Here is a 26,628-nt window from a genome sequence, read left to right as displayed (position 1 = left end):
TAATCTTGAAGATGTCTTTCTTTATTCATTCTCTTTCTTTCATCCAACACATTATTACAACTACAATTGTATTATTTGCTGAAGCAGAAGTGATCAGGGTGACAATAAAAACATTAAGGGTGGGGAGAGAAAGCACAGCAAACAGAATTAAACAATCAAATGAAATGTGCTTATGTTATGGATTCTGAAGGTGGACATAGTGTCACGGTGACTGGCTTTATTTGAGCAGCTTTGCGGTTGCCATGGAGGTCATGGACGTCATGGTGTTGGTGATGGTTGGCACGGCGATGTCTTTGAAGATGGGCTGTGTGACAGCAGAGTAAGTGACTTTGTTCTCGCTCAGAGTCCCGATGATCATCTGCCGCATCTCCCTGCTGGCGTCGCCCCGCACCGCCAGCAACGCCTGGATGTGCTCCTCCCTACGGAGAGCCGGAGGGACAATATTAGAGTCAGTGTTAGAGCATTTAGCTATCAACCTCATATTATTCATGTGTAAAACTCACCCAAGACACTTTTAAAGTAACATGTGTACTGTGTCTCAATTTGGATACTATCCCTAGTTCACTGCAGGTTATGCCCTGTTAACCTCTGTGGCGTTACTCTGAACCCACACTGCTGATGTGCCCACACCTGAAGTGATGACTGCCGCTGTATGCTTGGCAGCTAGCGAGCAACGTCTTTGTGGTAGCAAATCATTACAAAAAGCTAAATAAACCTGATACAATAACAAGTGGCTTTCTTTTGACACCAGTATAGTGGTGTAATTATTCAATTGGAAACAACAAAATATTTGGCTCCACCACAATTGCGACTGGTTGTGTAACTTCTGCTAAGTAGCCAAGATGGTGGTGGATGAGTGTGAGTAGTGTGCAGCGTTTCATAGTGAAACATTTTGTAATGGAAACTTCTGGAGCATGGAGTCTAAACACAATGATACACGGAAGAGCTGGAGCTTGATGGCACACACTGAATAAGTTATCGGAAGTTACGGCCAGAGAGTCGAAAAGTTATGCTGCAGCCACGAGGCGACACAGCTCCTGAAGTTCTCTCCCCCAGTCCCATGTATTTAGCTGGTTCTGAGAGAATAATCAACATTCTGCATAACAAGATCAAACAGAGAAGCACTATAACACCTATCAGCTGACGCCACCAGGCAGGAATAAGGAGACAAAACATAGAGAGCACAGCAGAGGGCAGTAAAACTGATAAACTGGGTCAAAGTTATGGGCCTAGGAAAATATTTCCTCAACAGTTATGCGTGCACCATCCGATACTGCATTTTGCCATACTGCATCTGGTTCTCTTCCTGCTTGAATACTGTCATGGCTTACAGGGACAAAGGAATGATTCCTAAGAAACAATGTTAATGTCTCAGAGTTACCCGGTCAGAGCCCAAACCTCAATCTCAGCAGCAGCACACAGCACTATGCATATATAACACTTTATTATTTCAAACAACCACCAGGAGTAAAACATATTTCTACAAACGACAGCTTGAAGTACCTTTAATTGTAATTGTGTGTGTGTGTGTGTGTGTGTGTGTGTGTGTGTGTGTGTGTGTGTGTGTGTGTGTGTGTGTGTGTGTGTGTGTGTGTGTGTGTGTGTGTGTGTGTGTGTGTGTGTGTGTGTGTGTGTACCTGATGTCGGGGTACTTGGACACCAGCGTGGTGACCTCCAGGAACAGCAGGGTGGGGTCTGTCAGCTTGAAGACCTCAGCGATGGCAGCGATGGCTCCACACAGCCGGTCAGTGTCTTCACCCTGCAGCAACCAGCACAGAGTCAGACTGCTCCCTCTCTCTGTCCTCCACAGAGTCCAGCTCTGGATCACACTGGCCCTTTCTCATTTCACTCATTTCCCCTCCTCGACTCATCGAATCCTCGGTCCTCCGGTAGTGACCCGGAAATGGATTTCAGCGCGCCATGTTGAAGGACATCTCATTTCTCTAAATGCACATCGAGGACCGAGCATCGAGCATCGAGGAGGCTCTCTGGAGGAGCTCTAACCGAGGATACACTGATGGGTCCTCCACGCCAGTCCGCGGATTTATTTCCGGCAACAGAGAATTATCTCAATGACAGCTCTGCATGCATCCCCTGGATATTATTTTATTAACTGCTTGGGGGGATATATCCAGTCTCTGATTGCGGTACGTTATTATGAGAGTGCTCTCATACTTACACATATATTTATATAAATATATGTGTGTGTATATGTCTGCATCTGTAGCCTGTTATTGTCTCATTATACCGCACTGTGAATGAATCAAAGTAAATATATAAGTCATCATGAACACATCTGTCCATCAGACAGAGGGCTGCTGTGCCTCCTGTCATCATTAATGGACGTCTCTTTAAAATGACCGCTCAGAGGAGAGGAGTTCTCATTTCTCTAACCGCCTGCTGCTTCCCCTCCTCTCTCCTCGGTTCCCCTCCTCGGCTCCTCCGCTCGCATCTCCTGTGGGCGGGACTAAGACACGAGGATAGGAGTCGAGGAGGGGAGTCGAGGAGGGGAATTAGAGAAAGGGCCCATGTGTGTTTGGCTCATGCACTTTTACTAAGGGTCGCAATCCTCCAAAAGTTGATTCTCTTTCAACTGGCTTTTAACCACAGGTCGCTTTAAAATTCCCTACTGATGCACATTCAAAGTACTATATAACCAGGGGTGCACATAACTGGTACGCAGGTACGCATGCGTGGCAACAATCTGAAATGCGTACCGTCACTTGTGTCACAAAGCGCATTTGCTTACCGACGTACTTGTGAAGCTTTTCCAGAAGGCGGTTAGATCACCGGACGACAGAGTCGGTCTCCGTGTGCACAGACAGGGCTGCTGTTAACGTCGGTCTGTACAGCTCTGTACTCCACTACCAACCACCCCCCCCCGTTGACAATCGCGAAAGCGCGGAGTTGGAGTACCACACACTGACTCCAGGTACTCATCTGAGTACCTCACTGAGAAAGTTGTGTGCACCCCTAACCCTACTTTATTTATTTGTATATATTGTTTCTCACACTTGAACATTTGAAATTCATTTACTACAATTACTTTGCAAATACTGTAAATAGCATCCTCGGTTTACATTCTGTTAGTAGGTTGGTCTATTATGGTGTGTTCTCATTCTGTATATTTATATTATGTATTCAATAGAGAGCCTCTGTTGAAATACATATTTGACATGTTTTACATAATGCTAAGACAAGACCATTTCCCAGTTTGGGATCAATAAAGTAAATCTAATTTATTCTCATCTAATTCTAAATGAATGGGGGGAGGGACAATCCCCCAGCAACACCAGATGTGCTGTACATGTGGTATTATGCATTGTTCTTTGCCCTCCTCATGCACGTAACTTCATCAGAACATCATTGGTGTTTTCTTGCGTTCGTTCAGGGGGCTGAATTGTTCTTGTTTGCGTTATCACCCAAAACACATGCTTTTTGGATTTAAATTGCAATTACCAGATCACAAGGATCCAGAATGAATAACACCATGATGCTGATTTGTAAAAAGTTTGAATTCATGCTTATGGGTCTTTCTGCAAGATGACAAGCAAAGCCCTTAAAAATGCCTGTTTTGTAAATTAGGTTTGGAAAGAATGATCAATATTGGAGCTACTCCAGCAACACTTAAAATAACCTCATCTATAAAAGGCATAACTATGGCAGCTATGGTACTGTTTACATACATACATGTGTATTTACTGTAATATAGAATATAAATACTGAAAGGCCTTATTGATGTTTATTATTGATGACACAGGTGGCTAAAATATCTTTAGCACCAGTGAACTGAATCCCTTCTCATGTTTGCATTGACTTTGTGTTGTGTGGCTGTCCCTCATTGTTAGTTACCCCTGTGATGCTGGTGCTGACAGTGAAAAGTGTTTCATGTGCACTCACAGCAGCCAGTTTCCTGAAGAGGAACTTGAACTGGTCGGCCTCCTTGATCATCCTGTCTGCCCCCTCCCTCCTCTCATCAGCGTTCTTAAAGGTGATCCTCTTCTGCATCACCGCCTTGATGTACTCCACCACCACCCTGCGCAGGGCCTCGCTCGTCATCTCCTGCACACACACAACGTGTCATAAGACCGCAGTCACACAGAGAGGTGCAGGAATGAGTCCTGGAACCCAAACATTTGTTCATATTTCCTCATATCAAAGTTTTTTTAACATGTTTTTTTATGCTGAAAAAAGATAAAGCCAAAGAGATGTTCATGTTCTGTTAAACAACATAAAATACGTCAGTAAAGACCCTGCTGGTGATGTCTGAAGCTTCAATATGTCTTAAAACTGCAGTTGCTAACAAGTGACTAATATAAACTGAAGTTCATCATGCCAAACATTAGCCACGTTTAGCTTAGCTGTGGTGATGTGGGGTAATGTGACTGTCATGTCGTTTGTTTATAGGTTTTTACATCTGGTGATTGCATTTACGTTTCATCAATTATAAAGTGCTGTTTATATGTGGGGATTATCCTGCTGAACAAAACATGACAGTATCATAAACATGTATTTGCCACAGAGTTGATCTCCTGCAGTACTCCCAGATCTTTCTGCAGAGGGAGCCTTGCTAACTTCAGCCGACTGAAACACATCATCGCTGCACCAACAGGGCTTCTCTCCTCCTACCTGATTGAAGGGTTTCTTGATCTTGTTGAAGTCATTGAAGTAGTCCTCCACCGTCACGCAGATGGTGTCCACAGCGTGAGAGCCCGTCAGCCACTTCCTGGTCATCAGCTCGTACAGGTGATGCTGCTCAACGCAACGGAACAGAGGCAGCAGGGAAATGCAAAGGAGCATTTAGTTTATTAACAGATGTCCTTTTTACTGTCACTTAAACTGAAATAGATTGATTATCTTAAATGTATTCAGGCATCAGTAACATCGTGCCTAATTGCTGCCATGCTATCTTTCAAAAACAAAGGAGCCACAGTGCAGTGAGAGTGATTGAGATTCTAGTTTTGTAATTATCAGACAATTGTTTGTTTGCATATGTTTCCAAAAAGCTTAAAGAAATGCATCTGATCATTTATTTTGTGATGTTACCACTAATAACATTTCCTTCAACATATTCTATTGTTTACAGCAGGCTTTGGTCTTTTTGAATGTGACACTCATTTCTTAAAGGGGTGTTCAGGGATGCAAACACACGTATGGTGAAAAAAAGAGAGAACTATTAGAAGCAGAAAAAAAACAGTGTAATATACCATCTGACAAAGGCCTGTGCTATAATGCTTCAATTAACTGGATATTCTTTAACATCTCTGTCTCCTATTGATCTGAGTATATTATAAAGTGGACCTATCATGCTATATTTGAATAATATATTGTAGGGCCATACCTATATAAAACATGTCTGTGAAGTTTTCTTTTTCAAAATACCAAACAGATCATGCATTTTAGCCATGGATCATTTTGCTCTATTTTGCTCTCCTCCACCCTGTCTTTGCATGCGCTGCAGCTGACCTCGCCCCCCTGCAAAGGAGGGGGCCGAGGCACGAGTGTCATGTTACCATGCTGTTACCATGCCACGGCAACCTCTCATTCCCCTGATAGGTGGAGAGTTGGCCATATAGGCGGAGCTCCTCGTTCCTGACGTCAGGACAGTGTTCAAATCTGGATCAGTTTTTATCAGATCCGTTGCAGCCTCTTTTTTAGAGATTTGGGTATGGAGGAAAATAGAGAGGGTTGTGTTTTCTGACACTTGGTGAGTTCCCTGGAACACCGGGGACACATATTCATGTATAAAAGACGTACACAAGTGCATTTTGCATGATAGGTCCCCTTTAAGTTATAAATCAAGGGTTTTTATTATTATTTACAGCAGGGGTGGGGAACCTTTTTCCTCTCAAGGGCAAGGGCTGAACGATTAATCGATTTTAAATCGAAATCGCAATTTTTTGTAGTTTTCTTTTTCTTTTCTTTTTGTTCTTCTTGTTTGTCAGTCATCCACACCAATCAGAAGTGCTGTGCTCCACATGTACCAGTCATTGTTAACCAATCAGAAGTGGCCCATGATAGTAGGTGATAGACAGATTGATCCAATCACCTGCCAAGTGTTTTTGAAATACTTTTCCAAATGGCTTCCAATGGAGCTTTCCCAGATGGTTTGGTGAAACACACCGTCTGAGTCAGGTTAGTAATGCTCCATCACATGTTTCTATTACAGGGTGAATCTTGACTCTAAAGCAACCCAACGGAAGTTTCATGTAAGTTTAGTTCTTTCACTCGTAGCTCGGGCTGTGGGGGTGCTAGAGCACGTTGATACGACCTTCCTAGCCGGAGATATGGCCGCATTTTACAATAAACTACCGATGGGTCGCTTAAAAACAAATATCGCAAATCGAATCCCAATCACATTATCTGTCAGAAAAATCGCAATTAGATTATTTCCCCAAATCGTGCAGCCCTATCAAGGGCCATTTCAATTTTTACAACATCCTCCAAAGGCCGTACAAATTATTGACCTCAACCTCTACTTAAAAATCCTAAAATCACAGCCCATTCATTTGGCCTTTCTTTCATGCTGTGCAAAGAAAAAGCAACCTCTTAATCCAGATATCTCACCATGACTCGTGCATGCACGTGCACGGTTGTGGCATGACCAACAAAACAGAAAGATATGGACACAAGATGTGTGCAAATGTATTTAGTATCATAGATCATGTGGACTAGATCATTTAAGTGGGGGGAGACGTCACATCCTCTAGGGGGGTCCGGGGGCATGCTCCCCCGGGAAGATTTTTTTTTAAATGTTGAAGTTAAAAGCATCAATCTGGTGCACTTTGAGAGCAACATTAGGAGATCTATGGATACATCTCTCAACATCCATATGAAACAGACCTGTAAGCACATTTTTCTTTTTTTATGAATATTTTACAAATCACTCCCCTCTTAAACTGTATTTTTGTTATTTTTTACAACTTTTTTGTTTCTGTCATATAGTATTTTATACCTGTTTTTAATTTATTATTTTGTTTACAACTATAATGATCATATGAAGGTGTGCCTTAACCTCACTGAGCTGAGGTTATTTGAGCCTCTCAGTCTGTCGGGAGAGAGCTCTCTTCCACCTGGTCATAGAAAAAGCTCTTTAAATTCGTTAGCATAGCTAGCTAACCAGATGCTAATAACAACAGATCGCCACTGGGCTTACAACTAAAGACACAGCCACGCAAAAACTGCGGCATGTGTACAGCTCCTTATGGGTACTGCAATATTTGAAGTGCTGGAGCGGGGTGCCGGTGCTCTCGGTCAGCAATACACCACGTGATGTTACGCTCGTGTTGTGTTCAAGGAACCTGTCCTTGGCCTGGAAAAACAGGCACTCTCTTGTTTAATTATTTTGCGGTCTAGATTTTTGCGGACCCCCCCCAAAACGAAAACTCTTCAGTTCTCCACGAATTACACAAGTCACCCAAATCAGCGTTAAAAAAGCGACTTATTTGCATGCATGGGTGTTACTGTTAAATTAAAAATATATATATTTTATAGCATTGTGCAGCACAAATCAAATCACATTCGCAGAAATTGTATTAGGGTAATGGCAGAGGATAACGCAACAACTCACAGACCAGACATTACTTGTCAGGCTAGATACCATGGGAATATGTTTTTTTGTCTTTGTGAGATTATTGTTTTATCGTCAGTTCAGCCTCAGTGGATTTCATGACTACTGTGTAAAACAACAAAATATCAGAGGATTATTAAAGACCACATTTACTGTACCTGTAATACCTTAATTTCAAATGCATTTATATATTTTGGTTGTACTGTATATAGATAAACAGTAGATACAGTTCAGCCTAGTTCAGCCCCCCTACCTCCAGATCCAGGAAGACCTCGTCCAGCAGGAACTGGCAGCCCTCCTTGGCCACCTCGCTGAGGGTCCTCTCGATGGCAGCGTCACTGTCAGTGGGCTCCGAACTCTGAGAGTACTTCCTCTTCAGACTGTTGATGGACTCTCTGAGGAGCACAGGCACATGTCAGCACCACAACATCAAACCCCACTGGGTTTGATATCAGTTACATGAAAAGAGATAAATAATCATGCTGTTAAACTCAGATATTTAGACATTTTAGTTTAAATGTCCTTCTTCCTCTGGCTAAAAAAAAAATAATATATATATATAGTTTAAGGCCCAGGATTTAATAGTTATTACACAATTATATATATAAAAGATAATATATTCATTGGTAAGGCAACATTTTTATCAGATAATTTTTTGCCTCCTCCTAATGGGGTCACCATATTCTATTCACTATTCTGCCCTCAACTGGTGACATTTACAGCACTCAACACTGAATCCTATATTATTAATAGCTTGACCCTTCCCTGTCTGACAACAAACTTGACATTGTCACATTATGACCAGAGGTATATTTAATAAAAGTGCTAACAGCAGTTGATGAATGAAATCTTACTTGAACGTCTGGCAGTTGTTGATGATGGCGATCATGTACTGTACGTAGCACTGAGGCAGCTGTCTGTCCCTCAGGTGCTCCTCTTTGTAGGTCACCGCCTCCTCTCGGTACCTACACACAGCAACACACAGCACACACACAGCAACACACACAGCCACTGTGAGGAATATTGCAGTAGTTTGTTCTACAGAGCGCTGTTTGCGTAGAACACACTTGTGGTAACTTTTTCAACAGAAAACTGAAGGTGAGTTCTGACTTCTAAAGTTAAACACACAACCATGAACAGTAAAACATTACTCAAGATGTAATGCTATATTGTTTTACATATCCAACCTTCAATTCAGAACAAACCACACTTTTCCATTGAGCTTGTGATGTGTTTGGTGAATAGAATCCCAACAGTTTTAAAGGATAGGTTTCAGAGACGTTTATCGTATCAGAAAGATATGTTTACCTGATAAGGAAAGTGTTCATCTGTTTCAGGCAGAGCTTCAGAACCTGTTCCTTGAAATCCCCATCGATCTGTGCAGCGACCTGCAGGTTCTGCTCAAACATCTGAAGAAGACAGGAGGGAAGGAGCATGAACATCAGAGAGAGAGATGGAGTGAGATACACGGATCAGGAATCAGGAATACTCTCATTGGTCTGAAGTGGCTGTGTCTGAAGGAGTTACCTGGAAGACGATGGCGGGCAGCGTGGTCTGGTAGTACCCATCCTGGTCCGCCTCAGGCTCGGTTTCTTTCTGCCAGTCCTTCTTGTCTGTTTCCAGAGCCTTGCGCAGCCAGCCTGTGATATTAGACTGAACATATGGATAGTCAAACAGTGTCTGGATCCACGCTTCTCTAAAAGATGAGTTGGAACACGTTTTATTCGCCAACATTCAGCAACATGAAGTGAATGTTTATTATTTAACACATAATAGAGAGGTGCAGTGATGACGTATTTTAGTAGGTCCATCTAAAGTAAGCATCGCATGGGCTCCCTCAATAAAATGCAATGGGATTTTACATTGGAATTTTGCAAAAAAGTATCTCTGTTGTAAACACACCTTTGTGATACGTACACGTTTTGTTCAGCAGGATAATCTCCAAGTCTTAAAGGAGAGGTGTCATGGCCATTTCCACTGATCATAATTCCATTGTTGAGGTCTATTAGAATAGATTTATATTGTGCATTTTTCCAAACTCACATTGGTTTCTCACACAGCATCTCTGTAAACTACGTGTATTCACTGAATTTCACTCTCTGCCTTTAACGGCTCGTTGTAGCTCCAATAGCTCCAGCCCCCACCCTCCCTGTGAGCACAGTGTGCTCTGATTGGTCGGGACGTTGTGAATCGCGCTGAGCTCCGTGGAGGTGTTGTCTCCTTGTTAGCGATACACAGCCAAACACATCCAAACTCATCCTGAGCACACACAAAGTCACAGCCGAAGTAAAAACAATAAGTGTGGCTTGATATTGAGTAAGAAAAAGGTTGATAAACGCTGTGAGAATGGGTCTGCAGAGAGAATGGGTCTGCAGAGAGAATGGGTCTGCAGAGAGAATGGGTCTGCAGAGAGAATGGGTCTGCAGAGAGAATTTTGCCGCGATCCCAACTGTCTGTTATCAGCCTGCAGCCAGGGAGGAGAAATCAGCTGAGCTGCCTGCTCCCTGCACACAGATGTGTGTGTGAGGAAGTCCGTGGATTGGTCAATTTGGACCAATCAGCGGGGGCTTAACGTAACGGCTCCGCGGACGTAGCGTAACGGCTCCACGGATTGGTCCATTTCGTTCCGGGTACGGCTTGACATCATGCCGTACCCGGAACGAAATGGAAGAATCAAATGGACAATGACGTATCTCCAACGAGGCGTTTTGGGGAGGTATTTTCTGTGTTAGAGTTTTACTCGCTACAGGGTGTACTTTGAGGGTTTGTGACTCTGCACACCGTTCACATGCATAAAAAGCTTCATAACACACAAGGGGACGGGTAATAACCGGAAAAGCATGACATGGGCCCTTTAAATACTGACTAATTTCTGGGTTTTATGACTAATTCCTGCACCACTCTTTGGGCCTGTGCAGTGGACTTACAGGTAGGTAAGACAAGGTAATTTTTTGTAGTTAAATTACTGTGATTGAATGTCCAAGGTCTATGTTAAGTGTGGCCCTTCTGATAATGAGGGGACTCCAAAGAGAAGGTGGGAGTGAAATAAAGGCAGGTATAAAGTGTTAGAGTTTCTGTTAGAGTGTGGTGCGTACTGTAAAAGTCTTGACATATTTGCTGAGCAGGTCGTCCACCACGTCCTGAGGCAGCAGAGCTTCCAGAGCGTTGATGTCACACTCTGAAGCCAGCTCCGGGTTGCCCATCATCTCCACACTGACACACACACACACACACACACACACACACACACACACACACACACACACACACACACACACACACACACACACACACACACACACACACACACACCACACACACACACACACACACACACACACACACACACACACACACACACACACCACACACACACACACACACACACACACACACACACACACACACACACACACACACACACACACACACACACACACACACACACACACACACACACACACACACACACACACACACACACACACACACACACACACACAGGGCTGAATTAATCTGAATGATGTTGTCAAATACAAAGTTAGATTCCTGTGTGTAATACCAATGGATTCTTAAGTTACTCTGAAACAAGTGTTATAGTTAAGAAAGACAAATCTGTTGAATGTAATAATAAATGACGTCAAACTGGCAATAAATGTGCAAACTGATAGAAAGAGTCAGTGCAAACATGCATCTCCATGCATGTTTGCATGAAAGGTCACCATGGAGACAACAAACTAAGTCTCATCATCACAAATGATTTAAAGGATTGTTGAATTTACCAAATTAATTCTGACTGTTGCAGAACCCCCAAAACAAAGGACAAATGTCAAGTTATGTCTTTGAACGGATGAATGTCTTACAATAGTGCTTGAAACTAAATATTATCACTGATATGGTAATTGCGATACGATTTACGGTATTTGAGGGATTGATTATTTTTTCATTATTCTCATTATCATTGAAAGATATATTAAAATGATCATGGTGTGATTTTTAGTAGAATCTGTACCAAACAAAGATATATTAATAAGTCTGTATACAATTATATGTAGGCCAGGACATCAATGCAGAAGCACAATACCTTATTCAAAATAATATTAACATACTTTTAGCCTTTTGCTATTTGAATATTGCAATAATCCATTCATTGTGCAGCCCGATCCCAAACACATACATGTACACAGGCAGCTTCTCAAAGTGTTACCTCTTATAGGTGTTGAGCACCCAGGTGAGCATGGACACGATCTCATTGGCCTCCAGGTCCTCAGCGGCCAGCTCTTTGACGCGAGAGGACACAGCATTGTGGTAGAGACCGAAAAACCTGAAACATGCAAACAATCACTGCATTATTAATGAAGGTGGAAATTATGTACAACTGAATACTGGGACGTTAAGCATATACATTCACAACAGCCTGTTTCAGTTTGTTGCATTGCAATTTTGTCAGGGGGAAACTCATGTGAATGTGGCTCCCATTTCCAATGTCAACTGTTCAAGCGTCGGCTCCGAGTTGAAAATGTTTCCACTATTCAGAAAAGTGTCAGTGTCGTCACTTTATAAATTGGATGAAAAGCTTGTGTTGGCCTTGTCTGTCGGACGGAAACGATCATAAGAAAGACCTAAAAGCCTGTTTGTTGGAGCAGGTCGGCCGGGTGGACACCGGATGTTACAGGGTTCCTGCAGGTTTCGCCTACTGAAATTTAAGACTTTTTAAGACCACTTTGAATAGAATTTAAGACCTATTTCACGGCAAGAAAGTATGAAGGAAAATTGCTATGAAAGAAGAAATAAGTCCCATAATTACTTACAAAGTAAATGTAAAGGCATAACAGTACAGCACTGTGTTAGGGTGTTAGACAAAAAGTGTATGTGTGTCTGTGTGTTAGGGGTGTGCAATTAATCATATTTTAATCGCAATTACGATTTTGGCCTGCCACAATTACGAAATTATTTTGCTTTGCTAGATTGTGACAGTGCACTGCAACATATTTGATCTAATTAATTTTAGTCTAATTTATTTTTATTTATCATATGTTTAGTAGCTTGTGGAAGTGCGCTCCAAAATATTTGTTGATCTTGTTTATTGGTATTTATCAGAGGTGGGACCAAGTCATTGTTTTGCAAGTCCGAGTCAAGTCTCAAGTCTTTGCGCTCAAGTCCGAGTCAAGTCTCAAGTCTTTGCGCTCAAGTCCGAGTCAAGTCTCAAGTCTTTGCGCTCAAGTCCGAGTCAAGTCTCAAGTCTTTGCGCTCAAGTCCAAGTCAAGTCTCAAGTCAGGATGGGCAAGTTCAAGTCAAGTCCAAGTCCTAAACTTTGACAAAACGAGTCTTAAACAAGTCCTTATGTGCTTTTCACCAAATGTAATGACACCCATCAACAGAATAATACTTAATAATTAAACTGCTCTTTATTAGTCACATTAATACTGTAATAATCTATTTTCTCTCTGCTGGTAAAGTAACGTGTTTTCTTCTATTGTAAGAGGGATCAGTAAGGTAAGGCTACCGTGACGGTTTGATACAGAAGGAGTTTAATGTATAAGATCCCTGATGTTGAGGTAACCAGAATGTTTATTTCCACTGTGTACAACATGTTATAAGGGACCCACAATCCTATCTTTATGCAAGGGATAATGTGCAGCGAGGCGTCTCTATGGGGAAAAGAACACCTGAATCTAGATCCCTCTGCAGGTGGTACTTTAACTATATTTTGATGCTAATACTTTTGTACTTTTACTTGTAACATTTTGAATGCAGGACTTTTTATTGTAACCGAGTGTTCCTACACTCTGGTACTGTTACTCAAGTACAAGATCTGAACTTCTCCCACCTCTGACAATAAATCCTGAGTGGTTACCAAAAAAAAACCTGCTCTGAAGGTTATTTTCATTTTACAAATCCTGCACTCAGCTTTGCTTTCTCCAATATCATTGAAATGCAGCCAGATGCTGCTTCTTTTTTCGGTTTTCGCTCATTTCTTGACTTTTTCCGACGCGCTTGCATTTAAATCCGTCTCCCCGTCGCTCTGTGTAGCTGGCCTGTACCACTACACCTGCTGTCTTTGGAGCGTCTGCCCCCCACCCTTCTTTCACATAATGGTATGATCCTAGTGTGTCCTCGCATATGATTGGCCGCATGGTGGCCCAGCTAAATAAAGACCCGCCCCTGCCTGCAAGGATTCTCAGCAAGAGTTGCAGCGGCTGAAGATTCTGCTCTCCCGACGGGAGTCTGCTCTTCTAGCGGCATCTCGCGATCGGCGTGTTGGAGACCCCTGATTTAAATGATCAAGTCACCTCAAGTCAGAAGGCTCAAGTCCAAGTCAAGTCCCGAGTCATTGGTGTTCAAGTCCAAGTCGAGTCGCAAGTGTTTTGTGATTTTGTCAAGTCGAGTCCAAAGTCATCAAATTGGTGACTCGAGTCTGAATCGAGTCCAAGTCATGTGACTTGAGTCACCTCTGGTATTTATTATTTTGATATTATTTATTTAATTTATTTTTGTATTGGTTTTGCAGTTGAATTATACGTTCAGGGTAATCAACAGTTAAAAAGATACTGTTCAAATTATTATTTGTTTTAAAGTTCAATAAATGGATGTTTTCAAAGTCAATGAATAATCGTATTTAATAATCGTGATATCAATTATTGACCAAAATAATCGTGATTATGATTTTTGCCATAATCGCACAGCCCTAGTGTGTGTGTGTGTGTGTGTGTGTGTGTGTGTGTGTGTGTGTGTGTGTGTGTGTGTGTGTGTGTGTGTGTGTGTGTGTGTGTGTGTGTGTGTGTGTGAGAGAGTGACAAGAGCTATATTCAGAGCTCTGCTGCCTTGGCTACAATCTTTCATCGTTGCTGTTGTATGATTGGTGTTTAGCTACGGTATTTAGCATCTACAGCACCTCCGCTTTTAGGGTTGACGTACACCCACACGTCGCCCGGAGGTCCCCCGGTGTTGTTGTGGGAGCTGCTGCACTAGCTAACGCTACATTAGCAAAACAAACGCTAATTTATTTTTGCAAAAGGTGCAGCTGGCTTCAAACACGTTCCCCTCCACTGGTTTCAACCAAGCACTAATACACCATTCACACCAACGGTGTTTCAGGGCCGGTTTGGAGCTGGAGCTGGAGCTTGAAAAGCACCGGGTTTTCCTGTTCACACCGCAGCGGAGCAGCCTCTAAGCTCCGGAATCCGGTTCGTTTCGAGCACCAAAAAGTTGTCCGTCTAGAAGCAAGAACCGCATACGTCACGCTTACGTCGGAGGGGGGCGAGATTAACCTGAGCTAACAGTTAAGGCGAGTACGGCAAATAAAAGTTGTAACAAGCAGTAGCGCTGAGCAAAGTGACTAGAAGGCAACCACACACTTGTAAAAAAAAAAACACACTTTATAAAGTCAGGCAACACTAACCAGGCTTCGTGTGATTCTGTTTATTTGTACCTTACTTTGACCATCCGTTCGCTGTTATTGATCATTGTGGAGAGCAGGCAGACGTTTTGTTTGTTATTATAGCAGCTATCGGATGGAATCAATACATGGGCTGCACAGGTTGTCATGTCCGACTATCACAAGTAGAATCATAATGAAAAATACGCCGGTAAAATGTGCCTGTAGAAAACGGCTTAGCAAGTAGTCAGTTTAGCTTCGGTTGCTATGCTAACATCACCCATGTTATACCAGAGAAACTTTCATAACAGCGTTGTGATGCCAAACAGCGTCAATTCAGACTGACACACATTCACTTAAGGGGAACTGGGGATATGTATCAGCTGCTTGTGTGACAGTCAGACAGTGAATACTTTAGAGCCGTGTGAGCTAACCCGGAGCTAACGGGAGAATAAACTCCCGTGGAAGAGCAGCCAGCACTGCAGCGGTCGGTAAATGCCGCTGAAACACATTAATAAACAATGAACCACGGCACTCTGGAGAAAAGTATAAGGTTGGAGAAGTCGTTATTTAATTTAATCTGGCTTCGTATGATTAAAAGCAACACGATCATCGACCCGACGCAGTCCCCGGCTCGTTGTTGTTGTGAGCTCCGTTGGGGAGAAAATCAGCGACGTAAACTGTGACGTCATGACGCAGCAGCGGCAGCACCAGTCGGGCTCTGAGCAGTGTGAACAGAGCGGGAGCTGAACCGAAGAACCGGTTCTGAACCAGAAAAGCTCTAGCACGGAGCTAGAACGGGAAAAGCCTTGGTGTGAAAGGGGTATAAATTCGATGTTTTCCAACCAAATACGGTTGAACTTACACTTCCCCATATTTATTTTTTAAGTAGATTCTAAGATACCTGAGTTTCTGACTGCCGCTAGCTGAAGCTTGCTTGCTAGGTTACTAGCTGGGTGTTCTCCAATAAGGGGCCGGGGGAAACAAAGTTAGTGATTACTGGTTCCATGTTGATTTATTTCAATACAAATTGTTGGGGGGGAACTGAAAGGCTCTTACCGTACTGGTTACTTTGCAGCCCGGACATTTCCCCCAAAACACATTTAGACGCGATCGCAACACAGAAGTACCTTTCAAATCCGATCATTTTTAAGACCTTCTAAATCATATTTAAGACCTTTCTTATTTTTTTGGTCATATATAAGACCTTTTTAACCCTTTGGAGTCGACCGTCACGCCGGCGTGATCAGATCACATGACCTGTTCAAGCCGGTGCCGCATAAAAACAACAGTCCGGACAACATTGCCGTGTGTTTCTGTCGAAAGTACTGGCTTGAAACTATATGCCAGTCTTTGTTTCATGCAAAAAGACCCAGTAAACACGGAGATACGATGATATAAAGTTAATACAAATATATTTCAAAAGTATGAAAAATGGAAGCACATATTTTAATATCTTCGCGGTATTTTATCATTTTACGAAACGGAAAATACTGGAAACTGTAGATCCTGCTCAACAGGATGTATTTACCAGGGAGGGGGTGAGGTAATCAGGTAAACAGAGTGATACGTAACGAGACGAAGAGGGACGGCGGGAACCAAAGAGAGACGGCAGGAAATGGAGAGAGACGAAGATATACGAAGACAGGCGGCGGGCGGCGGGAGACGAAGACAGACGGCGAATGAAGTAAAGTGACAGACAAACATTGAGAATTTAGATATAGTTAGATAGATTTAGAGTTTTGAAGATTCAACTATGAAGAGAACTCTGAACGTGAGTCAAGCTATAAGCGTGTTTTTTGACATGGAGGAGGAGGAGGAGCCTGTGATGTTGCCCTCTGTTGACAGAAACTGCTTTGAAGCGTGGCACAGATAAAGACAGAAAAAACTGATTTTTGTACATAATGTGTATATATATATTTGTATTATATTTATAATAACACTTTTGCCTTATCAGAATTAAATCCAATGTACATTATTTAAGCTTTTAAATGTTTTGTTGTGCCTACTGTGTCACTGTTGACAGAACTTGAGAAATGAGGAAAAAACGTCTATGGATACACCTGTTATTTGTTCATAAAATGTGTATATAGGTTCATGCTACCTCAATCAAACTTTCACATTATCATAGTGACATCCCATGTATATATTTCCAGCTTTCAAATGGTTTCGTTGTGCATGTTTGTGTTACCTATATAAAAAGTAATATCATTTTCAAAATCCGTTTTTTTTTTTGTGATTTTGGGTCCAAAATGTTCATATAGTATCTCAAAATGAAAAAAATAACTATCAGGTTATATAGGTGAGGTTGTCCTTAAAAAGAAGATACCAAACATTTCTTAATGGGGTTTAGTAAGACAAATCAAAAGTATGCGAAAACGGCCAAATTAGCCCAGGACTCCAAAGGGTTAAGGCCTTAAATTCAGATTATCAAATGTAAGACTTTTTAAGACTTTTTTTAAGACCCCGCGGGAACCCTGTGTTACTAACGCTGAGTGTTTGACTGTTATGGCCCCCTCCCTCGCTATAGGGCTTTCAAACAGAGCAATGACAAGCTCATTCATACAAAGTGTGAGAGCAAGAATCTTCCTGTTGGTGCTTATAGTGAAAAAAAACATATATACAGTAGCTAGATCAAAAATCCATGCTAGTCTGTCTTACAACAGCGGTGATGCGTAATTGACATATTGTTGTCATAGTGGGAACATTTCTTGATGCCTTTCCACAAGAAAAAAGGCGCCATTTGGACACTTCATGACCTTGTGTTTATATCTGTTCGCTGCTGACTGTGTGTGTGTTACCTGTTGAAGGTGTCGTAGTGCTGGGGGAAACACTGCACCATCAGGTTCTTCACAACGATCAGGTCATCCAGAACATATTTCCTGGTTATTTCTAAAAGACGAACCAGCCACATCTTATCAGCCTCTCTGGTCACTGACTGGGTGCCCTCAATGCGGGTGCTGACCGTCCCCTCCAACACCTGCAACACACACACATCAGGACCTCAGGAACACACCCAGGAAACTGCTTTAGAGTCGCTACAGTTTCCCAGAAAACTACCTCTTACCGAGGTGAAGGCAACTAAATGTTCATTGGCCTTGTCTGATTCTGCAGCTAAACAAATATAATATTACCATGAATCCTAAAATGTCCCATACTTTCAGTCTCACAACACGTAATTACTTTGTTGAAATGCTTTGATGAGCGATAACACTGGAAACATAACGAGGCTGCTGGTAGCTGGACCTGATGTCTTAAGGCCCTGACACACCAGGCAGTCACCAGAGAACTCGCCGACGCCGACACCGACTGTTGCATCGGCGAGTTCTCCTGCGTCTTGGCCATGTGTCGCACTGGAACACACCGCAAAGACTTCAGCCGAGCACGTACGAACTGCGCATGTGTGAGTGGAAATAACTGTCCTTACCAGCAGGCGGCGGTAGTGTCTATTCGTCATTCAAAATAGGCAACAACCGGAAGACAGAGAAGAAGAACAGACTGATATAAACAAACAAATAGCGTGTGTGTTCCATTTTCACTCTCGTCCATCGAAAACAAGTTTTAGAATATAAAAATACATGAATGATGAAATGAGCACATAAAGTGCAGACATACTATAAAATCACAGTTAATAGACCTGCATCTGATGATCGCAGTGTTCTGGCGGGTGTGTAGTTTATTGAGTCAGCAATGTAGTAATGTATGTAATGTCATAATGGCCACTTCTTGCTAAATTTACATTTCCATGTGATGCTTTTATCCGAGGCGACTCACAATAGGTAAATGAACAGCGGTAGACAGCATCTCATTTACTTAGACACTGTACTTAAGGACAATGTTGAGGTACTTGAGACTAATCCTGCAACTTTACTGACAAATAAACCGATGAGATGAAAAACCGGACTTGACCAAACAAATCACGGAGCTCTCAGCAGAGGACAGCCGGGGACGCTCCCGCCGATATCAGAGATGTCCCTGCTATGTGTGGGAGGTAAGAGAGGACATTTAAGGGCTATGTTTGATGTCTTTAAGTATCACCTGCTGGGGTTTAGCTGCTGTCCTGTGCCTTCTTAAATCGTTTGTTTACGTCCCTCACTTCCGTTTCGCTTCTCATTTGCTAGCTGAACAGCTGATCAGAGTGGTTTCTTGGCCCGATAGCTTGTGTCCGACAAATGGCCGATTCAACATGTTGAATCGGCCATTTGTCGACCGTGAAAGGCCAAATAAGGCGTGTCACGGCCGAGGGTTCGGGACACACCAAATTGACTTTGGGCGACAAGGAACGCATTGTCGCCAGACAACCGAAGACGGCCGATATTGGCCTGGTGTGTCAGGGCCTTTACAATACTGAAGGTTTAGAGAAGGTGTTCACACTGTAGGCCACCGTCAGTTCTGCTGAACTCTCCCTGGCTCTGCATATTCAAATGATTCTTAGGATGGCAATAAACATATTTGCTTTTAGTCAGAGTGTGCCTACACTTCAAAAACAAAAAACAGAGGAGCCAACTAAAGATTAAGATGGACGTTACAGCTGTTCTTTACACGAGGCCTACTTAAATGAACAATAACATTCTAATATTTATAAAGTCTAATATTGAATCAATATAATGTGTGTATTAAAAAATATATAAGAATTAGCGCAAAAATGATGAAACATTTACATTTCACGTCTTAGTGTTAACAGTAGCAATGTACAAGGAAACCCTACTGGTGATGACATCTTCCACACACACATCCATGTTCCACTGTGGGCTTGGACAAAGGCCTCTTAATCATGATTCTGACAAGAATCATGCTCCATATGCTTTCCATATATAAATATAAGACATTATAGACCTGTCTGCTGTGTAAATGTTTGTGAAGAGAGAAAGGAACAAAAGAAGAGCAAAAATACTTGCAAGAAAATGGATAGCAGCTATTTGTGTGGAAGGAAAAGTCTGGAGTTAGGTGAGCAGGAAAAACCTAAAGAAGTGTTGGACTAAAATCTAGATTAATTATTTTAAAAAAGGGGGAAGAAAATAATAAAAGAAAAGATAGGAGGCTTGGTAAATATAAAATAGAAGGGTTGTATAAGAATAACAAATCTAACGATGAATAAGAGAGTAAGTTGGATGATGACAAAGGATCAAAAAAGAGTGAGCCAATTAATGTTCTTCATAACTTTGAGTATATAAAGATGTATCCTCTGATCCTCCTCTCACCTCGAACATCTTGTCCTTCCAGCGTTTGGGTCTCCCAGGAGGGATGAAGCCGCTCTGCTTCTTCCGGTCCACCATACGCCGATCGATCTTCACCTCCCGCTCGATGATACGGACCACCGACACCAGCATGGTAGGGTCCCGGCGGACCGTCACCATGGACCTCTGCAGAACCATCCACAGCTGCTTGGCCAGCTCATCGGACAGACCCTGAACCTGGAGATCCACAAACACACTAACTCTGAGTTCTGGTTCGCTAGGTAACATGTAGGAAGACAACTGTGTCCACCAGAAAGGTGAACTATGTTGAGCTTAAGACTTAATCAGCTCGTAAACATATAACTTATATTTGTACAACTATACAATAATAAGGTTCTTTTTTGCAAATAGATTAATATTATCAATTGAGCAGGGTTCATTTGACTTTATCTATATGTTTTCATTACGGCAGCAAGAAGACACTGTTCACTGCAGCAATACAAGGCCCTCCTTCCAAAACTTGACAGATTCTTTACAGTTTTAAGTCAAAAAGGAGAAGTTGTGAAAAGAAAAACAAATGAGCTGCTTTAAAGGTAGGGTAGGTAAGTTTGAGAAACCGGCTCGAGATCGCTAGAATTTGAAAATACACAGCCGGAGAAAATCTGCCACTTCCTTATAGAGCCCCTCCTCCAACACACATGAACGCGCACATGACCAATGAGGGCACGAGATAAGTTTGTGCACAGATGGAAGGCTGACAGGCAGGTAGGCCATCCAGTTATTTTAGCCGGGCCGGCTAAAATGATTGGTCATGCTTTTTCCAGTATTAAGGCTTCCACAGATTACATTTTTTTTATGGATTTTTTGTCAAAGCACTTAAGATATTCATTGCTATCGGGATGTTAAGAGCATTCCATGGAATATAACAAAAAGTGTATCTCGAGCCGGTTTCTCAAACGTACATACCCCACCTTTAATGTTATTGTCTAAATATTCTGCAATTACACAACACATTATGAAATATTAAAAAAAAGCATTTAATGCCAGCCAGTATCCAGGTCCAATAAATAAAGTGTTGACATTTGTTGGCATTGTGAAGTGGCATGGAATTATGGCAGTTGTTGCCTTCACAACCATACTTTAAGATCCAGACGTCCAATGACTAAAATCCCTTATAACGTTACAAGTATAGTGAAATCACCAAATCACAATCACCAAAATCAAAATGTGTAATGCAAAAATGTGGTTTAAAACAGGATGAAAAGTATGCTGAAACTTGCACAAAGGATATCTGATGCCATTAGAGGAGACTAAATGAAAGCGAACATTTCCGTCATTAAAATGTCTCTGGGTTTGTAAATGGTTGGAAGCATTTAAGAAAATATAAGTACAAAACTTTACAAAAAAGAATGCAAAGGTCAAGAGGTTTTTAGAGATTTAAATGCTGACATATACCATATTATACCTTCAAGTTACTGTCAATGAAAGTCAAACATTTATAACTGAGATGTACGATGTTCAGACATTTCACAGTAAGTATACAACAGTCAAAAATGCTATCACATAAACTTACATCTTCAAAGTAGATGGAGATGAGGTTCATGTCACTGGTGTTCTTGCTGTCCATGCGGTACTGCTCGTACATGAGGTCGTCCCGGGAGCACTCCAGCTCCATCAGCTTCCTGTGTGCCTGCAGCAGCTCGCCCTGCTCGATCAGCTGCTGCGTGTCCGCCACGATCTCTGGGACTGCACACAGCAACATGACACACACAGAGGGCAGTGCATGAGGAACCAGGAGAGAAGTCAAAGATAGCTTGTAAGGCCTGGGATGTGTCTTTAGTGGCAGTGTGTGGGCCTGTGTCCACAGAGAGTTTTTCTGTCAAAAAGGGGCAGGAAGGAAAAAGCCTCCTTCCAGTGTTTCATAAAAAAATATATATATTTTTGTATTGTTTCCTTGACCATGATATCTGGATAATATACATTGTTCAATTCACTCTGCTCCAACAAGCTTTTTAATCTTTCTAATGACAGTTTCTGTCTAAATTACATGGCTGAAACAGGCTTCCCCTCCAATTTCTACAGTAATGTCAATGGTGCTTTTCTGAAAAAGTTGCAAAATGTTCAACTAGAAAAAGTTGCAAAATGTTCAACTAGATGTGCACAAGAACAGTACTCAGAGTGCTCAGAAATAGGTGTCTGCATTGAGCGATCAGAAATATGCGGACACAGGCCCTTAGTCTGTGATGGGACTTCTTCAAGGTGGAGGCGGACCTAGCTTACCAGAGAAAATGTTTTTGAGGTTTTCCACAGCCGAGGCCAGCTGACTGTGTTGAACTACGGCATCCTTGACGTCCTTCAGGTTCTCGATGGTGTTGATGCTCTGCCTCCAGTCTTTGCTCACGTCAGCCAGGGAGCCCTGGATGTCTTTGACGTCCAGCAGAGCGCTGTGCAGCTGGGTCAGTCCGGTGCGAACCCCGTCCAGCTGCGACTGGATGGCTGCCTGCAGGACGTCCAGAGACAGATACTATTGTTAATAACACCATTCTTTGTGCTTCCTGTCATTAATTAAAGGGTGGTATATATTGAATGCTTGCTTTTGTCTGACTGATTGCTAACTGTTATCAGAGTTGGGTGTAACACGTTACAAAGTAACGCGCTACACGTACGTATGTACGTAATCTGCGCGACTTGCGCGTCCACATCTCCACGTGCAGTGCTGCATAAACATGGCTGAGTCAGCGATAACTTTCGAGGGGTGGAGGTATGCCCATTATTTTGAGTTTGTCCGAAGAATAGACAGGAATGTGACGGTGAGGTGCAAACTGTGTCCAGGCCAGAAGCTGTTATCCACTGCTGCAAACACCACGTCAAACCTCAACAAACACCTGCAAAGAACACATGCTAAGGTGAAGCTAATAGCTAAGGACCCCCGAACCCAGAGTGAGGATGTTGTGAGTGCGCCGCCGCCGACTCCGAAGCAGCACAAATTAGAATTTGGAGGACCGGTAACCAAAGCAGAGATGGACAGGCTTGTAGCATCCTTCATAGTAGAGGTAATGTTGCCCATTTGCACAGTGGAATCACCATCGCATCGTTCAGAGATATACTGCGCAAAATACAGATAGCAGGAGACAGAGGACAGCCATGGTCAGAGCTATCTGAATCAGTCTTATGCGACAATGGAAACTGAACTAAAGAGAACATTTGAAACTTTAGCAGTCTGCGTGATCTGCCTGTAGGGAGGGGCGGGCCGGCCCTGCGAGTAAAGTAACGAGTAAAGTAACGAGTAAAGTAACAAGTTACTTTATGTAGAGAGCAACGAAGTAGTGTAATATATTACTTTTTTTTAAAGTAATATGTAATATGTAATAACGACCCCATCTCTGCCTGTTATACACAATCAAGTCACCAAATAATAGCGATCTCCACCAAACAATAACAGACCGATTAGTAGGGTTGGGAACCGAAACTCGGTTCGAGATGAGAACCGATAAGAAAATACTGGGTACCGGGTACCCATACAAAATACACAATTTCGGTTCTGCTTAACGGTTCCTAAACGCGGTAGACCCTGTATTCCACCGGGTCCGTCTGCGCCGCGGCGACCCGGTGGAATACAGAGGCGGACTGGCCATCTGTGTGTTCTGGAGAATCACAGAACGGCCGGTCGTCAGCGGGACGTTGGCGGCCGGCTCGGTTGGCTGACGGCCGGCATCATGTAAGTTGCGCTGACAGGCGACAGAGGTCCACAGTTGCCCCGCAGTGAGGCTCCCCCCGCCCTCCCGTAGACAGTTCACGAGCTCAGTCATTTCATAACACCAAAGATGGATCGCGGTAAACGCTCTAAAGTGAGGCTCCACTACACTAGAAAAGAAAAAGACAAGGCACAGTGTAATGCCTGTTAATAGCTTGCCACAGGCATAGCTCAGTTAAAATAAAGCACGGCTATTGTGCAATACATTTGTATTGCATGTATTTTTTTATTTGTAAAAATGTCTGTTAAAGCTTAAAAGAATAAAGATATTTTTGTTATCTAAACGTTTGACCTCTTTCTTTTACAATTTTGGAATCGAAACAGGGAATTGATAAGATCCGGAATCGATAAGCAGAATCGGAATCGATACATTTCAGACGATACCCATCCCTACCGATTAGAGATGCACTTCACTGACACCGAAGATGAATGGTTTAAAGTTTACCTTTAAGACCAATTGTATTTTAAAAGCAAATATCAAAAATGTTGTGATTTTTGTGTTTAATAAATAGTGTTAGTGCTGCAGCATTCAGTCTATTATTGTTTTTAAGATTATAAAAAGAACAAATTCTACAACTGTTTTGGATTTTATTTTTTATTAGGGATCATTTAGCTTGAAAATAGCACCATTGATTTCCTGGTTTTAGCATTTGAGGAACTTTGATGAATTGCAGCAGTTATTGAAAATCCTTATTTTAATGATGATCTTTGCATTTTGGGTTGTTGACCGGTTTTCATTTTGACTGAAACAGTTGTTGCTGAACATTAGGTGAACAGATGTGTAGGATGAAACAGTGTATGCGAGCTACACTTCACATCACCTTCAGCCTAGCTTCCACGGAGGCCTTCTTGCGAGCCTCTCTCCTCCTGTACTGCTCCACTTTGTCCAGCTGGTCCGAGCGCTGCAGCATCCCAGCCACGCGCTGCACCGCCGTGGCAACCGCCTCCCGACTCGTCTCCTCCATGGTGGTCCTCAGTCTTAGAAAGTACCAGTCGTACCCAAAGGCTTCATGCAAACACTCTTGAGCTGAAGGAGAAAAATACACAAACACACAACATCACTTATCATTTTCTGTCAGTAACAGATCGTTACTCTTTATTTAAATCAAGATTTTGTATTTTCTGGAATTGTGATTGTTAAACCAAACAGGATTCAACTAATTGTTGAAGATATATTACATTTCTGTAATAATGCCAGTGTTTCCCTATCACACTTTAAAAAAGTAAGTAAGTAAGTATGGTGATTTTTTAAGAGAACTGAGGCACAGCAACCCATATTGTTTGGCCATTCTCTCCACAAACTAAAAAACAACTAAAGGGTAAATTCCCATCAACAGATAATAATTAAATAGAGCTTTTCTGCAGTTTCTAACAGTGTTGTAAGCAAATGAACAGAGAGTTGCATCACAAAATCCAAAGCCAACAGCAGTTTTACTGATTAGCAGTGGAGGAACGTAATTAGGTACATCTACTCAGGTACTGTACTGAAGAATAAAATGTAGCTATTTGTATTTGAATTAAGTATTTTCTAAATTTTGCTACTTTATACTTTTACTCCACTCCATTTTGTAGGCAAATGTTGTACTTACTCCACTACATTTATTGTATGTGTTTAGTTACTAGTTACTTGGCAGATTTGGATTATTAACACAAAATATAAATCAACTACTACATTATTATATATTATTATAGGTTAAGCTACCCAGTAGTTTATAAAATAATTCAAATAAACCCCACCTTTACCATGTGCAACATTAAAGTGATGAACACATTAATGCATCAATAACTATAATACAATAATTCAAATATATCGTGCTCAAATGGGCCAATCTGCATAATGAGTACTTTTTTACCGTATTTCTTTTAATGCTAATACTTTTGTACTTTTATGAAAGTATACTTTTGCTTGCAGAACTTTTACTTGTAACTGAGTATTTTTACACTTCAGTATTGCTACTTTTACTGTGTACGAAAATATAGGCCTACATAGGGTTAAACAATGAATAAATAAATAAATAAATAAATAAACAGCAATATTTCTCTGGTGAAACACGCTTGTAATGATTAATCTGTGGCTGACTTCATGCTGAAGGTGAACAGGATGTCCTGTCATAATAGAGCCACATGACTCTTATTTCCACAGTTTAAATGGGACACTATCCAAAAGTGACACTGGAGCAGAGAGAGACAGCTGTGGCACAGGCTTTTTTATAATGACATTTAGCTTTTCAGATGTTGGTCGATGGTTCGACTAGTTTTAATGAAGGGTGGTAACGTTAATGTAATGCCAGACGGCTAGTGAGCTTTCGGAGAGCATGCTAGCGCCGACAGCTGGTACACAGCAGCCGGACAAACTATTCCCTCGGACACACGTCAAATACAACATAAGCCTTATGACGATATCGAGCTTTAGTTTCACATCTCAATAAATGTAGTTCGCATAAGCTAAGCTAACAACGGCTAACATTAGCTCGCCTGTGAAACAAGCTCGAGGTAAACATTCAAAAAGAGTATTACCTCAGGCACTTAGGGACTCAAAGTGAGGAAGATAAAACCAATTTCTACAAATATAACATTGTTATTCTGGTTATCTTGTTTCGGTTCCTCTTCCTCATCAGTGCTCCGCCCAGCACCAGCACCAGCTGCTTCACTACTTCTTCTTCTTCTTCTTCTTCGGCCCAATTCCAAACCACGCCCTACACCCTACCCCTCCGTGACGGAGTGAACTCCGTCTGTAGCGACACTCGCA

The 26,628-nt window shown here is 42.1% G+C and overlaps 1 protein-coding gene across 1 annotated transcript; it reads right to left on the bottom strand.

Annotated features, from left to right (window-relative positions):
* On the bottom strand, nt 1-26,615 carry exoc3 (exocyst complex component 3). The gene is made up of 16 exons (XM_034118683.1): nt 26,397-26,615; nt 24,701-24,906; nt 22,406-22,625; nt 21,699-21,871; nt 20,150-20,362; nt 17,750-17,928; nt 11,778-11,894; nt 10,666-10,783; nt 9,098-9,223; nt 8,879-8,979; nt 8,425-8,535; nt 7,824-7,965; nt 4,630-4,752; nt 3,901-4,062; nt 1,638-1,759; nt 1-419 (listed from the first exon to the last, which is right to left on the bottom strand). The coding sequence occupies exons 2-16, from the start codon at nt 24,842-24,844 to the stop codon at nt 218-220; spliced, it is 2,253 nt and encodes a 750-aa protein (XP_033974574.1). The 5' UTR covers nt 24,845-24,906; nt 26,397-26,615; the 3' UTR covers nt 1-217.
* Nucleotides 26,616-26,628: the final 13 nt, after the last annotated feature.

The sequence above is a fragment of the Trematomus bernacchii genome, unplaced genomic scaffold (assembly GCF_902827165.1).
Source record: "Trematomus bernacchii unplaced genomic scaffold, fTreBer1.1, whole genome shotgun sequence".
Lineage (NCBI taxonomy): Eukaryota > Metazoa > Chordata > Actinopteri > Perciformes > Nototheniidae > Trematomus > Trematomus bernacchii.
The sequence above is the reverse complement of the archived record's forward strand: the minus strand, read 5'-3'. Positions and strand labels throughout refer to the sequence as shown.